Source organism: Eptesicus fuscus, chromosome 8 (genome assembly GCF_027574615.1).
Source record: "Eptesicus fuscus isolate TK198812 chromosome 8, DD_ASM_mEF_20220401, whole genome shotgun sequence".
In the NCBI taxonomy this organism is placed as follows: domain Eukaryota; kingdom Metazoa; phylum Chordata; class Mammalia; order Chiroptera; family Vespertilionidae; genus Eptesicus; species Eptesicus fuscus.
Window position 1 is genome coordinate 3673607 of NC_072480.1, and position 16429 is coordinate 3690035.

Below are 16429 nucleotides of genomic sequence, written 5' to 3' on the forward strand. Positions count from 1 at the left end.
TTTCTTGGAATTTTGTGTGTCTCCTGAACTTGTGTAACCTTTCCTTCCATCAGGTTAGTGAAGTTTTCTGTCATTATTTCTTCAAACAGGTTTTCTATCCTTTTCTCCCTTTCTGCCTCTTCTGGCACACATGCTATGCAAACATTGCTACATTTCATGTTGTTCCATAGCTCCCTTAAGGTGTTCTTCTGTTTTTGTTGTTTTTTTGTTTGGTTGGTTGGTTTATGATTGGTTTTGTCTACTCTGTCTTCTAATCATTGATTCTGTCCTCAGCTTTCCCTAATCTGCTGTGTATTCCTTCCAATGTGTTATTTATTTGTGCTATGTCATCTTTTTTTTCTGTTTTCATGGTTACCATATCTTTTCTCATACTGTTGAGCATCTTTGCCATCGTTATTCTAACTGCCCCTAACCACTTCTGCCTGCCAGCCTGATCACCCCTTAACCACTCCCCTGACAGCCTGATCAATGCCTACCTGCTCCCCTGCTGGCCTGGTTGCCCCTAACTGCCCTTCCCTGCCGGCCTGGGCACCCCTAACTGCCCTTCCTTGCCAGCCAGGTCGCCCCTAACTGCCCTCCCCTGTTGACCCGATTGCCCCTAACTGCCCTCCCCTGCTGGCCTGGTTGCCCCTAACTGCCCTCCCCTGCCTGCCTGGTCACCCCTAACTTCCCTCCCCTGCCACCCTGGTAACCGCTAACTGCCCTCCCCTTCCGGCCCAGTCACCTCTAACTGCCCTCCCCTGCAGGCCTGGTCCCCCACAGCTGCCCTTCCCTGAAGGCCTGGTTACCCCTAACTGCCCTCCCCTGTAGGCCTGGTCCCCCATAACTGCCCTCTCCTGAAAGCTTGGTTTCCCCCAATTGCCCTCCCCTGCAGACCTGGTCCTCCCCAACTGCCCTCCCCTGCAGGCCTGGTACCCCCAACTGCCCTCCACTGCAGGCCTTGTGCCTTCCAACTGCCCTCCCCTGCAGGTCTGGTCCCCCCCAACTACCCTCCCCTGTAAGCCTGTTCGCTTCCAACTGCCCTCCCCTGCTGGCCCGGTCACCCCTGATGGCCCTCCCCTGCTGGCCTGGTGGCCCCTAACTGCTCTCCCCCGCTGGCCTAGTCACCCCCAATTACCCTCTCCTGAAGGCCTGGTTCCCCCCCAACTGCCCTCCCTTTCAGGCTTGGTCCCTCTTGGTCCCTCCTAATTGCCCTCCCCTGCTGGCCTGATCACCCACAATTGCCCTCCCCTGCCAGCCATCCTGTGGTGGCCATCTTGTGTCCACATGGGGCCAGCCATCTTTAACCACATGGGGGAGACCATCTGGTGTGTTGGAGTGATGGTCAATTTGCATATTACCTCTTTATTATATAGGACTAGAGGCCCAGTGCACGAAATTTGTGCACGGAGTGGGGGGGTGTCCCTCAGCCCAGCCTGTACCCTCTCCAATCTGGGACCCCTCGAGGGATGTCTGACTGCCCGTTTAGGCCCAATGATTGGGCCTAAACGGGCAGTCAGACATCCCTCTCACAATCCAGGACTGCTGGCTCCCAACTGCTCGCCTGCCTGCCTTCCTGATTGCCCCTAACCACTTTTGCCTGCCAGCCTGATCACCCCCTAACCACTCCGCTGCCAGCCTGATTGATGCCTAACTGCTCCCCTGCCAGCCTGTTTGCTCCCAACTTCCCTCCTCTGCCGGCCTGGTCACCCCTAACTGCCCTCCCCTGCAGGGTTGATCACCTCCAACTGCCCTCCCTTGCAGGCTGGGTGCCTCCCAGCTGCCCTCCCCTGCTGGCCATCTGTGGTGGCCATCTTGTGTCCACATGGGTGCAGGATCTTAGACCACATGGGGGAAGCCATATTGTGTGTTGGAGTGATGGTCAATCTGCATATTACTCTTTTATTAGATAGGATAGAGGCCTTGTGCAGGAGTGGGGGCCAGCTGGTTTGCCCTGAAGGGTGTCCCGAATCAGGGTGGGGGTTCCCTTGGGGCGTGGGGTGGCCTGAGCAAGGGGCCTGTGGTGGTTTGCAGGCTGGCCATGCCCACTGGCGACCCAAGCAGAGGCCCTGGTATCTGGAATTTATTTACCTTCTACAATTGAAACTTTGTAGCCTGGAGCGGAGCCAAGCCTCCTGCATGCTCCACGGCCCGCAGCCATTTCTGTTTGGGTTCATTCACCTGCTATAATTGAAACTTTGTAGCCTTAAGCAGAGGCCTTGGCTCAGCCAGGGTGTGCAGAAAGCTTTGCTTTCTCCGTTGCCGCGGGCAACCCTGGCCTGGTCTCTCCAGCTCCGTGGCTGCCACCATTCTGTTTGAATTTGTTTACCTTCTATAATTGAAACTTTGTAGCTTAAGTGGAGGCTTAGGCCTGGCAAGGGCATGCGGAAAGCTTGGCTTCCTCTGTTGCCTGGGAAACCTTGCTCTCTGTGGCTCTAGCCATCTTGGTTGGGTTTATTTGCATACTCGCCCTGATTGGCTGGTGGGCGTGGCTTGTGCTGGTGGGCGTGGCTTGGACATAGTGAAGGTGCGGTCAGTTTGCATATTACCCTTTTATTAGGTAGGATTATTATATAGGATTCTTGAGTTAAAGTTCAATCTTCTTTCAGGGATGGAGGGAAATAGTGTCCTGGATGCTTGGTGTTAGGAGAGATCTAAGGGTCTTAATGTGTAAATTAGCTTTTAGTCAGTCCTTTTTCCTCAGCTCTATCTCTACTCCCTCATCCAGAGGAAGATTAAGTATCATTACTTCCTATGCCTTTGAGGGGTTCTGTCATGTGCTGTAAAAGGGGCTACTCTGATTTCCTCACTGACAGCTGAGACTTTAGCTTTCTTTGGTCTGTTTTGTGAATTACCACTTGTGTGTGTGTTTTTTCCAGTTTATCTTTCTTTGTCCTTATGATTTATGTCTTTATTTACCTACTAGAGGCCCAGTGCACGAACTCGTGCGCAGGTAGGGTCTCTCGGCCTAGCCTGCTATCAGGGCCATCTTCCACCCACTCGCCAGTCCCCAGTCCCGCCCCGCCACCTCCACCCACCCCAGTTCCTCATTGGCCGGGTGATCGATCTGAGCCTGCAGGTCTGGGGAGGACCAAGAGGTCGGTGTTCTGCCTGCCCACTGGCCAGTCCCCAGTCCTGTCCCACCGCCACCCACTCCGGTTCCCTGTGGTTCCCCATTGGCCATCCAGCAATCAGAGCCTATGGGCTGAGGCGGGGGTGTGGACCAAGAGGTGGTCAATGCACCTCATAGTGACTAGTCGATCGGTTGTTCCAGTCGTTACAACGTTATGGTCGCTGGCCTTTTATTCCATAGGATTTTTTTTAAATTATGGAATAACATAAATACATGTCGTACACTGATTATAAATTTATAGCCTAATGATTTTTTATATATGCAATCATCTATCAGATCAAGATAAAGAACATTTCCATATATAATAAGGTCCTCTCTGTTCTTTCCAAATCTGTATCTACCACCTGTAAGCACTATTTTTATTTCTATCACCATATACTAGTTTTGCCTACTTTTCAACTTTACAGAATCATTCATGTATTATGTCGTCTCAATATGAAATCTTTTTTATCTGGCTTCTTTTGCTCCAAGAATTGGTGAGATTTGTTGGTTTATTTTTTAGTTCCTGCATTATATAAATATACCACTTTTTATCCCTTCTCCTGTGAGTGGACATTTGAGTTGTTTCAAGTTTTTGGCTTTTGTGAATAAAGCTGCTATGAATATCATTGTACATGTGTGTATTTATTCATTTATTTTGGTTATATACTGATGAGGGGGAATTGCAGGATTGTAGAATAAATATTTAGTTTTAATAGAAATTGCTAGTTTTCCAAAGTGTCTGCACTATTTTTTACTTACATCAGCAAAGTATGAGACTTCAGTTGCTGTCTTCTTTAACATTAGTCAGTCTTTTCAACTTAGCCATCTTATACGTGTGTAGTCATACTGCTGTGGATTTTAGTTTAATTTCTCTGAAGGAATAATATGTTGAATTACCTTTTCACATGCCATTTAAATATGTTCTTTTATGAAGTACCTATTCATTCCTTTTTCTCATTAAAAAGAATGGTTATGCCTTTTTAATAATCTCGTTAGAGTGATTTTAATGGACTTTTGGGAGATAGCAGGGTTTAACTGCATGTGAGTAACCTGCCACCTTTAAATGGAAGTGAGGTAACTTTCAAGCTTCATCCAGGTATTTTTTTCTCATTTTTGTAATCTCCAATGTATTATTCAACTTCATTTTTAATTAGCTGGGCATAGTCTGTATTTATATTATAATGAATTTTAGAATGATGCTCTTTGGTTCCAATATTAAAGATATGAGATAGGAAATTTTTATGTCTTCTAAGAAACTGGAACAAGAAAATTATTCAGTAATTTTAGTCTGCCTTATTCTTTTCTGTTTTTAATTAAAATGATGTTTAGGACCAAGAGCATTTTTTATTTATCCATTAAACACATATTGAGTATTTTCTCTATGTCAGATCTACTAGTAGGCTTAGGGAATACAATAGTGAACAAGACAGCAAAGCTCCTGTCCTCTTGAAATACACTGAGTGGCCAGATTATTATGATCTCTGAACGCATAATAACCTGACGACTCAGTGTATATGTACTAGAGGCCTGGTGCATGAATTCGTGCATGGGTGGGGTCCAGCCAGCCTGGCTAGGGGGAGGGGACATAGGTGGTTGGCTGGCCTGCCTGCTGGTCAAACTCCTGGTCGAGGGGACAGTTTGCATAATGTGTCTAAGACAATAAGTGCAAAAAGATCATTATAAGTTCTAGTTCCTTTTAAATATATTTATGAAAATTTTGAGCTTTGAATGATAGCCTTTCTTTTTCTTTTTTTATTTTAACCAAGTTTTATTTTAGTATTAAATTTGTAATGACAGGTATTAAATTTTTAATTCTTTATCTGAAGAAGAAACCTAATAACTTTAATTTCAAAAGGAATTTATATAACATATGGATGTATAATAGTAAATTTTCACTAATGAGCCTTTTATTATATAGGATATACACTGAGGGGCCAGGTTATTATGCGTTTAGAGATCATAATAATCTGGCCACTCGGTGTATGTTCAGGTAGGAGAAATTCAGTATAAGTAAGTAAACAAGTACCAAAGATAAATAAAGATAATTTCCTGTTTTGCAGAAATGGAGCAAGAGGCACAAAATGGAGAACCTGCTGAAATTAAGATCATCAAGGAAGCATACAAAAAAGCCTTTTTATTTGTTAATAAAGGACTGAATACAGATGAATTAGGTCAGAAGGAAGAAGCAAAGAACTACTATAAGCAAGGAATAGGACACCTGCTCAGAGGAATCAGCATTTCATCAACAGACCCTGAGCACACAGGTCCTGGGTGGGAATCTGCTAGGCAGATGCAACAGAAAATGAAAGAAACACTACAGAATGTACGTACCAGGTTGGAAATTCTAGAGAAGGGTCTTGCCACTTCTCTACGGAATGATCTTCAGGAGGTGCCCAAGTTATATCCAGAATTTCCACCGAAAGACATATCTGAAAAGGCACTGGTGCCTCAGTCCTTTAGTTCACCTCCTCAGCCCACTGAGGTAAATGGAAACACTTCAGCTCCCAGTACAGGGTCAGTTCCTGCGTCTAGTTCTCTATCCTTACCATCTCAAAGTCCTCCAGCAGAAGCACCTCCTGCTTATACTCCTCAGGCTGCTGAGGGTCACTACACGGTATCATATGGGACAGAATCGGGGGAATTTTCATCAGTTGGAGAAGACTTCTACAGAAATCATTCTCAGCCACCTCCTCTTGAGACTTTAGGGCTAGATGCAGATGAGTTGATTTTGATACCAAATGGAGTACAGATTTTTTTTGTAAATCCTGCAGGGGAGGTTAGTGCACCTTCATATCCTGGATATCTTCGAATTGTGAGATTCTTGGATAATTCTCTTGATACAGTTCTAAACCGTCCTCCAGGGTTTCTTCAGGTAAGCCAAAGAAGAATGTAAACATAATTTGAAATATGTGTAAAGTACATTATTTTTGTTTGTTAATATTTATAATGTGTCTAAGACAATAAGTGCAAAAAGATCATTATAAGTTCTAGTTCCTTTTAAATATATTTATGAAAATTTTGAGCTTTGAATGATAGCCTTTCTTTTTCTTTTTTTATTTTAACCAAGTTTTATTTTAGTATTAAATTTGTAATGACAGGTATTAAATTTTTAATTCTTTATCTGAAGAAGAAACCTAATAACTTTAATTTCAAAAGGAATTTATATAACATGTGGATGTATAATAGTAAATTTTCACTAATGAGACCAAGCTCCAGCTGAGGGGCTGAGCTGGACTAAACCCCCACCCATTGTCTAGAACAGTGGATCTTAACCAGGGGTGATCTCCGCTCCCCCTTCCCTGGGATATTCTGACAATGTCTATAAATAATTTTCATTGTCACAACTGGAAAGGGGGAGTATGTTACTGCTACTGACATGTAATAGGGAGAGGCTAGGAGTACTACTACACATTTAAACAGAGCATCTTCCATCAATAAAAAAAATTATCCAACCCAAAACATCAGTCATGCCAAGGTTGAGAAACCTGATCTAGAAGAAGAGACTGATAATAATTTAGGATATAATTCTAACATTCCAAGCAGATAAATTTACCAGGATACTCTTGGCCCAAGAGCAAAGACTGGTGCTATTGTTGTTAGGGCTCATCAATCCATAATAATTTACCCTGAGAAATGTCTGTAACGTTTTATTTGAGAAGATTTGGGAATGCTCAAGTTTAATCAAGGTGATGAGAATGTAGTTTATATTAGAGGAATCATGACATAGTAAGAAACCGTTCCCAAACTTTCAAACTTTAGTCATTTAAGTATAATCTTTACTGTTTTATTGCTCAAATCCACATCTCTGCTATTATTTTAATATTTTATTTGGATGTCTTATTTGTTAATTTTGTCCTAAACAATAAGAACTATGAAATTGAGGGAAAGATGTATTTTTTCCTAATACATATTAAGATGCATAATAACTCAAATTTAAATAATTTGTGTATTACTTGAAGTCGTTTCATATACCATAGATGGTTATATATCACTAGTGGCCTGGTGCACGAAATTCGTGTACGGGGGCGGTGTCCCTTAGCCTGGCCCGCACCCTCTCCAATCTGGGACCCCTCGAGGGACATCCCTCTCACAATCTGGGACTGCTGGCTCCTAACCGTTTACCTGCCTGCCTGCCTGGTTGCCCCTAACCACTCTGCTTGCCAGTCTGCTTGCCACCAACTGACCCCCCCCGCCGGCCTGCTCGCCCCCACCTGCCCTCCCCACTGGCCTGCTTACCCTCAACTGCCCCCCTGCCAACCTGCTAACCCCCAATGGCCCCCCCACCGCCCTGATCACCCACAGCTGCCCTCCTCTCTTGGTCCCTAACTGCCTCTACCTCAGCCCCACCACCATGACTTTGTCCAGAAGAACGTCTGGAAGGTCTCCTGGAAGGTCTCCCAGTCTAATTAGCATATTACCCTTTTATTAGTATAGATAGAGGGCTGGTGCACGGGTGGGGGCCAGCTGGTTTGCCCTGAAGGGTGTTCCAGATCAGGGTAGGGGTTTCCTTGGGGGACGTGGCGGCCTAGGCAAGGGGCCTGTGGTGGTTTGTAGGCTGGCCATGCCCACTGGGGACGGTGCCGGCCTGGGTGAAGGGCTGGGGCAGTTTGCAGGCTAGCCACACCCCCATGCGGTAAGGATCCCCACTAGAGGGTGTGTAGCCAGCCTGGATGAGGGGCTGATGGCTGTTTGCAGGCTGGCCATGCCCCCCAGCAGGGACTCTCACCCCATGGGGGCGTGGCCAGCTTGGGTATGGGGCTGAGGGCCATTTTCAGGCTGGCCAGGCCCCCAGCAGGGACCCTCACTCTGATGGTAGCATGGCCAGCCTGGGTGAGGGGCTGAGGGCCGTTTTCAGGCCCCTCCCTTGGTGGCCGGCCCGGGTGACGGCGACCCAAGCCCCCCATACACCCAGGCTGTCTCTGTGGCCACTGCCTACAGGCCCCTCCTTCGGTGGCCGGCCCAGGCGGGCAGGAAGCTTGGCTTCCTCCATTGCCAGGAGCGACCCAAGCCTCCTGCTCGCTCTGGTTGGCTCCGTGGTTGCCGCCATCTTTGTCCCGCTAATTTGCATACTCACTCCTGATAGGCTGGTGGGTGTTGCGAAGTGACGGTCAGTTTACATATTTCTCTTTAATTAGTATAGATACTTTGGAAAAATCAGTTTTATTGTAACTTGCCTGAAGTTTGACTTTTATAAAAGATGGATAGTGACTTTGAGACAACTAGGAGAAAAACAGAGATTCCTTAAAAGAAAAAGAATTTTCCCAGCTGGTGTGGCTCAGTGCTTGAGCATCAACCCATAAAACAGGCAGTCACCGTTGAATTCCTGGTCAGGGCACATGCCCAGTTTGCAAGCTTGATCCCCAATAGGGGGCATGCAGGAGGCAGCCAATCATTGATTCTCTATCATCATTGATGTTTCTCTCCCTCTCTCTTCCTCTCTCTGAAATCAATAAAAACATACACTGAGTGGCCAGGTTATTATGATCTCTGAATGTATAATAATCTGGCCACTCAGTGTATACATCCTATATAATAAAAGGAAACATGTAAATTGACCTTACCTCTGCTACGCTCACCATCCAATCAGGAGTGAATATGAAATTAACACAACAAAGATGGCAGTTAATTTGCATACGCAGGTGCCGAGCCACCTGGGTCCCGGGAACATCCTCGGAACCCAGGCCACTCCTAGCCTGTAGGCCTGTGCTTAGGCCCTGAGCGGCAGGGATCCCAGAACGCCTCCTCCCCGGCCACTCCAGGCCTATGGGCACAGCCACTTGGGCGTGCGCCGGCACCAAGCTGTGGTTCGGGTCCACACCCCCAGCCCTGCATCCTCGTGTGGAGACCCCGGCATGTGCGGCCCAGGTGTTCCCACATGCCCTCCAGCCTGGCACCCACGATGTGGGGCTGGCTGCCGGCCTCAGGCTGGGGGGGTGTGTGTGCGGAGACGGGGATGTTCCCGCCCCCAGCCGCTTGCGCATGCGCCAGCCCCAAGCAGCGGTTCGGGTCCACGCCCCCCAGCTCAGCGCCCACTATGGGGGGCTGGCTGCTGGCCTCTGGGGTGTGTGGAGACCCCGGCAGCCGCTGCTGCACGAGGCCCAGGGGTCCCCGCATGCCCCCAGCCCAGCGCCCACTAAGTGGGGCTGGCTGCTGACCTCGGGGGTGTGCGGAGACCCCGGCGGCTGCTTCCGCATGGCCCAGGGTCTCCACAAACCCCCCCCAGCCTGGCACCCAAGACCCAAGACGTGGGGCTGGCTGCCGGCCTCAGGAGCGTGTGTCTCTCTCCCCCCCCCCACCCCCCCGTGGCGGGGACACCCCCCTAGCTCAGGATCCTCTGCCGCATGAGCTACAGAGGAAACACCTTTTTATTTTTTTTAAATATATTTTATTGATTTTTTTACAGAGAAGAGGGGAGAGGGATAGACAGTCGCAAACATCAATGAGAGAGAAACATCGATCAGCTGCCTCCTGCACACTTCCCACTGGGGATTTGCCTCCAACCAAGGTACATGCCCTTAACAGGAATCAAATCTGGGACCCTTCAGTCTGCAGGCCCATGGTCTATCCACTGAGCCAAACCAGTTCGAGAGTAAATATCTTGTGAGAGGGGGCACCTGGGCTGAGGGAACCCCCACCTCTGTGCATGAATTTCGTGCACTGGGTCACTAACATATATATATATTAGAGGCCCGGTGCATGAATTCGTGCATGGGTGAGGTCTGGCCAGCCTGGCCAGGGGGAGGGGACATGGGCGGTTGGCCGGCCTGCCTGCTGGTCGAACTCCTGGTCGAGGGGACAGTTTGCATATTAGCCTTTTATTATATAGGACATACACTGGGTGGCCAGATTATTATGCGTTCAGAGATCATAATAATCTGGCCACTCAGTGTATTTAAAAAAAAGAAAAAGATTTTGAACATGTTTATTAAGCACTTTCCAGGAAAGAGTAGGATCTGAGTACTCTGATCCCTGTTTGTTTATGTTCTGTTGGTCAGAAATGGTGGTAGTGTGCTAGAATTTTCTATCTGTTTATATGAAATCTTTTGTGCTCTTTGACTTATGTTCATCACACATAATAGATTGCTCTAGCAAGTTTTTTAATGTTAGAGCCATGTCCTGAGTAAGGGGCACAGTTATATTCTGGTCACTCAAATAATGTATCTCAATGGAAATGAATAAATTTGGTTATTCCAAATTAAACTAGTCTCTTCTGAATTTAGATCTCTTGAGCTTAAGTCTCAAATATCAGTGTACTGACAATCTGACCTCCCATATGACTTTGCAGGGCAGCTTTGTGTCATTTTAATTTTACTTCACAATAGATAGTGTCAAATGAACATTGTTGGCCAACAGGAATCCCCAGTTTGGGATGCAGTAAAGAAGGAAATTTTATTCAGTTCAAGTAGCTCAGTTTTGACACAGCAAGGGCTGTGTAAACAGCAATGCTATTAGGTGGCCTGGAGCCAGGCCCCTCTCAAGCTAGACAGCTCTGCTCTGCCCTCTGCTGGTCTGCTCCACCTTTTAGTCTTTGGTGGAAAACAAAGCATTCCTAGAGCCAGAGGGTAGCTGCCTTATATAGATCAAAGTTCCTGCCTCTGGTCAGGGATTGGTTTGTACTCAAGCAAATGATGATTCCAAATCCTTTAAGTTCGGTTGGACACTGTCCTGCTTGGTCAGAATGGAGCCACTCTGATTGGTTGGTAAGGAAATTGAAGGGCTGTAGCTGCGCAGCTCCTGTTGGATGGGGAAAGCCTCAGTCCTACTGGTTGAAATAGAATTCCAGGAACTCCTTTATAAGACCTGTCAGACTATGCCAGGAACACAGTGCAGGCAGGCAGTTTAGTGCAAGAGGCAGGCTGCTTGGTGCAGGCTTCTCCCTGAATTGCAGTTTGCATGAGAGGCCTGTACAAAAATGGCTGCTTGGCTGTGTTTTTCTTTTTCTTTTTGTTTTTTTTTTTTAATTTGAGCCTAGTTAGCCACCAGGAGCCCTCTTTAGTAGGTATCTTCTTTCTCATGGTTCCCAGTAGTAAATCCAATAAACATAACTCAAGTGTTTTGTTTAGTCTCTGTCATCTTAGGTTCTCTTAGAATGCTGAGTTTCTAATTAAAATAATTACTTCTAATTAACCAATACTAACCAACTTAATGGAATTGGTGTGAGGAGTAAATCAGTAAGTACATGTAGAGTACTTGAAAACAGTTTGATTTTATTTATTTCTACAAAGGAATGTCTAATTTACATGATAAAGAAAACATTAATTTACTTTGACCATTATGTATTTAAAGTTAGACTCATGATTGGTTAATAGTGGGCTATTTAAAACCACCAGTTTTAAGATTGTTTAAAGAGTGGAGCAGTAACATTTTTAGTATAGTTCTTGTGAATAGTTTGCCAGAAGATCAGACTAATAAATGGCTAATTTTTGTTGGGGACTTGTTGATGCTGATGGTTCTATAAAGATGCATTTCAAACTTTGAAATGTTTGTTTTCTGGTATAACAATTTTAAAACCTTGGTGAAAACCTAGTTCTGTTCATTGATTTTTTTTTTTTTTTTAACTAATCCTTTCAGGTTTGTGACTGGTTGTACCCTCTAGTTCCGGATAGATCTCCAGTTCTTAAATGTACTGTAGGAGCCTACATGTTTCCTGATACAATGTTACAAGCGTCAGGATGCTTTGTGGGGGTCGTCTTGTCTTCTGAATTACCAGAAGATGATAGAGAACTCTTTGAAGATCTGTTAAGACAAATGTCTGACCTTCGGCTCCAGGTAACTTATATGGTTGTCTTCAGGATGAAAATCTACTTTAACATAAGCGTAGGCAATTTTACTCTAGAGTTCACAATCTTAGTCACTATTTACAGTAAATTCCAAACTTGTATTTGTGAACACACAAGTAAATCTATACTAATAATAGCCTAGGTGGCGTCACGCCCTCACGTCATCACAAGATGGCCGTCACAAGATGGCCATGTGCATAGCGGAGGTGGGGCCCGGTGGCCGCTCCGCGCAGTGAGGCCTGGGGGTCTCGCGGCTCTGCGTGGCATGGAGGAGGCAGGTCACGGCAGGGGAGGGCAGTTGTGGGCAATCAGGCTGGCAGGGGAGGGCAGTTATGGGCAATCAGGCCAGCAGGGGAGGGCAGTTGTGGGTGATCAGGCTGTCAGGGGAGTAGTTAGGCATCAATCACGCCAGCAGGGGAGCGGTTAGGGGGCAATCAGGCTGGCAGGCAGAAGCGGTTAGGGGCAATCAGGCAGTAAGGCAGGCGAGTGGTTAGGAGCCAGCGGTCCTGGATTGTGAGAGAGATGTCCGACTGCCAGTTTAGGCCTGATCCCCTAAACTGGCAGTTGGACATCCTCTGAGGGGTCCCAGATTGGAGAGGGACACCCTCTCCCCACCTCCCCGTGCATGAGTTTCGTGCACCGGGTCTCTAGTTAGTATATAATACATTAGAATGAGTTAAAGAGCTATGGAAAAAAATGGAGAGTAGAGTAACAGGAAACAAAGGAGTTCTGGTGTAGGTGGGGCAGGTGCAACTGTAAATAGGGTGATCAGAAGAGGGGCCTCATGGAGAAGGTAATGTTCAAACAAAGACTTGAAGGTGACCCATTGGTTCAGTGATGGTGTATGAACTCATGCTGAAAGATTGCTGAGAGACCTCCTGTATGTGAGGTTGGCTGAGAGGCCATTTATAAAGGCAAACCATGATCTTACAATTCACTTGGCTTGGCTTGCATCTCATATCACAAGGTGACATGAAGCCACACACTGAATTTTACATCCTACTGTGTTGCAGCAATTAATCAAGATTTTAGAGTCTATATCTATTATCCATTCATTCATTTATCAAACATGTATTAATTGTCCACTATGTTGTAGGCCCTATGCTGGGTACCTAGGATGTAGAACTCAGTCAGCTTGTGGTCATACCTATTGCTTAAGATGCTTTCAATTCAGCCAAAGGTGCATGTATGTGAAATGATAATCCTAAAACAATCTACTAAGTGCAAGATAAAGTTATGCATCTGGGTAATGAGAATTCAGAGGGCATCAACCCAGGTGTGGGGTCACAAAAGGTTGCCTGACAAAGAATGAGCAGACCTTCATCGATGACAGCCTACCTCCCTCCTGTCAAAATCACTGGCTGGCCCTACCTGGTTAGGCTCATTGGTTAGAGTATTGGCCTGCAGACTGAAGGGTTGTGGATTTGATTCTGGTCAAGGGCATATACCTCGGTTGCAGGCTCAATCCCCAGCCCCAGTTGGGGCACATGCAGGAGGCAACCAATATATGTCTCTCTCACATCAATGTTTCTCTTTCTGTCTCTCTCCCTCCTTCCCACTCTCTCTAAAAATCAATGGAAAAAATAACCTTGGGTGAGGATTGACAAAGAAAAAAAAGACATCAAAAAATACAACCTTGAGTGAGATTTGACCAAAAAATACAAACCACTGGCTGAGTAATTGCCCTCTGTAACTCTGAAATCCTTTATAAATATCAGGGAAAAAATTATTGTTTTTCGAAATTGTTTCTGTTTTTGTTTGTTCGATTATTTTGTTTTTTAGATCCTCCATGTAAGTGAAATGATATGGTATTTGTCTTTATCAGTTTGACTTACTTCACTTAGCATAATAACCTCTACATGCATGTTGTCACAAATGGTAAGATTTCATTTTTATGTTACAATAATATTCCATTGTATATATGAACCACCTCTTCACTATCCATTCATCTTTTGGTTGGAGCATGTAATCCATTTATATTTACAGTAATTATTGGTAGGTATGTAGTTATTGCCATTTGATTGTTTTTGTAGTTCTTCTCTATTCCTTGCTTATTCTCTTGCTCTCTTCTCTTGTATGTTGATGATAGTGTTATGCTTGGATTTCTATAGTGTTATGCTTGGATTTTTTTCTCTTTATTTCTTGTATATCTCTTGGAGATTTTTGGTTTGTGGTTACCATGTCCTTCATATATACCAAGCTATGTTTATAGCAATTTTAAGTTGAAGGGCACTTAAATTCAAACACATTTTATAATCACTATCATTTTTATTCAGCCCCTCCATGTTTATATTTTCGTCATTATTTTTTACGTCTTTTGTGTGTCTATGTGCTTGTATATGTCCCTTAATTTACTGTTATAATTACATATGATCTTCCTACATTTGCCTTTATTTTAGTTGATCCACTGCTTTTATAATGTGTTTGCCTTTGTCAATGAGAATTTTTTTCTTTGTGATATCTTCTTACTCATATTTTAAATTTTTTCTTTTTTAAAATATATTTTTATTGATTTTCAGAGAGTAAGGGAGAGGGAAAGAGAGATAGAAACATCAATGATGAAAGAGAATCATTGATTGGCTGCCTTCTGCACACCCCCCACTGGGGATTGAGCCTGCAACCCGGTTCAACAAGGGTGTCCCATGTGCCCTTGACTGGAATCAAACCCAGGACCCTTCAGTCTGCAGGCTGATGCTCTATCCACTGAGCCAAACTAGCTAGGGCTAAATTTTTTCTTCTTAAAGAAGACTTTTTAACATTTCTTATAATACTGGTTTGGTGATGGTAAACTTCTTCAGCTTTTTCTTGTCTGGGAAACTCTTTATCTCTCTTTTGATTCTAAATGATAGCCTTGCTGGGTGGAGGAGTCTTGGTTGTAGGTCCTTGCTTTTCATCACTTTGAATATTTTATGCCAATCCCTCTAGCCTGCAGAATGTCTATTGAGAATCAGCTGATAGTGACTTATAGGAGCTCCTTTGTATGGCTTTTCTCCTCTTGCTTTTAGGATTCTCTGTCTTTATGCCATTTTAATTATGCTGTGTCTTGGTGTTGGCCTCTTTGGGTTCATCTTATATAGGATTCTCTGTGCTTTTTGGGCTTGTATGTCTGTTTCCTTCACCAAGTTAGGGAAGTGTTCTGTCATTATTTCTTCAAATAGGTTCTTATTCCCTTGCTATTTCTCTTCTTCTTCCATTCCCCATATGATGCAAATGTTGTTATGCTTGATATTGTCCCAGAGGTCCCTTAAACTATCCTCATTATTTTGGATTTATTTTTTTCTATTTGCTGTTCTGATTAAGTGTTTTTTATTACCTTGTCATCCAAATCACTGATTTGGTTTCTCTGCTTCAGCTAATCTAACTGTTTATTCCATCTAATACATTCTTCATTTCTGACTGGTTCTTTTTTATGACTTCTGTTTCCTGTCTTGTTGAGGTTCTTACTAAGATCATCAGTTCTTAATTCATTGAGCATCTTTGGTTAATCTCTTCTGGCTCCCCCAACTCCTCTTCCCTCTAAGATTCCTCAGTCCGTTCCATGTTTTCATGTCTCTGATTCTATTTTTTTCACCAGTTTATTTTGTTCATTAGATTTCTTGCTCACTTATTTGTATTTTTAGATTCAGTTGTTGATATGTATTTATTGCCATTTTATTGTTCATATTCTTCTTCCTTCTTCCTCCTCCCTCCTTACTCCTTCCTCCTTTCTCCTTTCTTCTTCCTCCTTCCTCTCTCCCTTCCTCCCTCCCTCCCTCCCTTCCTCCCTCCTTCCTCTCCTCCTCTTCTTCTTCCTCCTCCTCCTCTGTTTGGTGGTGATGAACTCCTTTAGCTTTTTCTTGTCTGTGAAGCTCTTTATCTGACCTTCAATTCTAAATGATAGCTTTGCTGGGTAGAATAATCTTGGTTGTAGGTCCTTGCTATTCATCATTTTCAGTATTTCTGCCACTCCCTTCTAGCCTACAAAGTTTCTGTTGAAAAATCACCTGACAGTCATATGGGCTCTCCCTTGTAGGTAACTAACTGCTTTTCTTTTGCTGCTTTTAAGATTCTCTTTTTGTCTTTAATCTGTGGCATTTTAATTATGATCTGTCTTTGTGTGGTCCTCTTTGGGTTCCTCTTGTTTGAGACTCTCTGTGCTTCCTGGATTTGTGTGTCTCTTTCTTTCCCCAGGTAGGGGAAGTTTTCTGTCATCATTTCTTCAAATAGGTTTTCAATATTTGTTCCCTCTCTTCTCCTTCTGGCACCCCTACCATGGTGTTAGTATTCTTAACCTTTTGCACTCGGATGTCGAGTGTGACTCAACACGGTTAGCATCGGTAGCAGCTCGAGAAAAAAGCTAGCGAGTGCAAAGGGTTAAATTGTCCCAGAGGTTCCTTACACTATCTATATTTTTGGATTTTTTTCCTCTTCTGATTGGGTGTTTTTTGCTTCCTCATATTTCAAATTGTTGATTTGATTCTCGGAATCCTCTACTCCAGTGGTCCACGGGCCACTGGTGGCCCGTACGGTTCGAAAGGTTAGTGACCGCTGCTCTACTCTACTGTTGAATCCCTGT

The 16429-nt window shown here is 44.6% G+C and overlaps 1 protein-coding gene across 5 annotated transcripts in view; it reads left to right on the plus strand.

Moving 5' to 3' along the window:
• The window catches only part of SPART (spartin), an 80761-nt gene that overhangs the window by 20081 nt on the left and 44251 nt on the right, over positions 1 to 16429 (plus strand). For all 5 annotated transcript variants that reach the window (XM_054720370.1, XM_054720374.1, XM_054720372.1 and 2 more), the window contains exons 2-3: positions 5155 to 5966; positions 11666 to 11863. In XM_054720370.1, coding sequence (XP_054576345.1) covers positions 5157 to 5966; positions 11666 to 11863 — 1008 coding nt within the window. In that variant the 5' untranslated portion in view covers positions 5155 to 5156. The remainder of the gene's footprint in view (positions 1 to 5154; positions 5967 to 11665; positions 11864 to 16429) is intronic.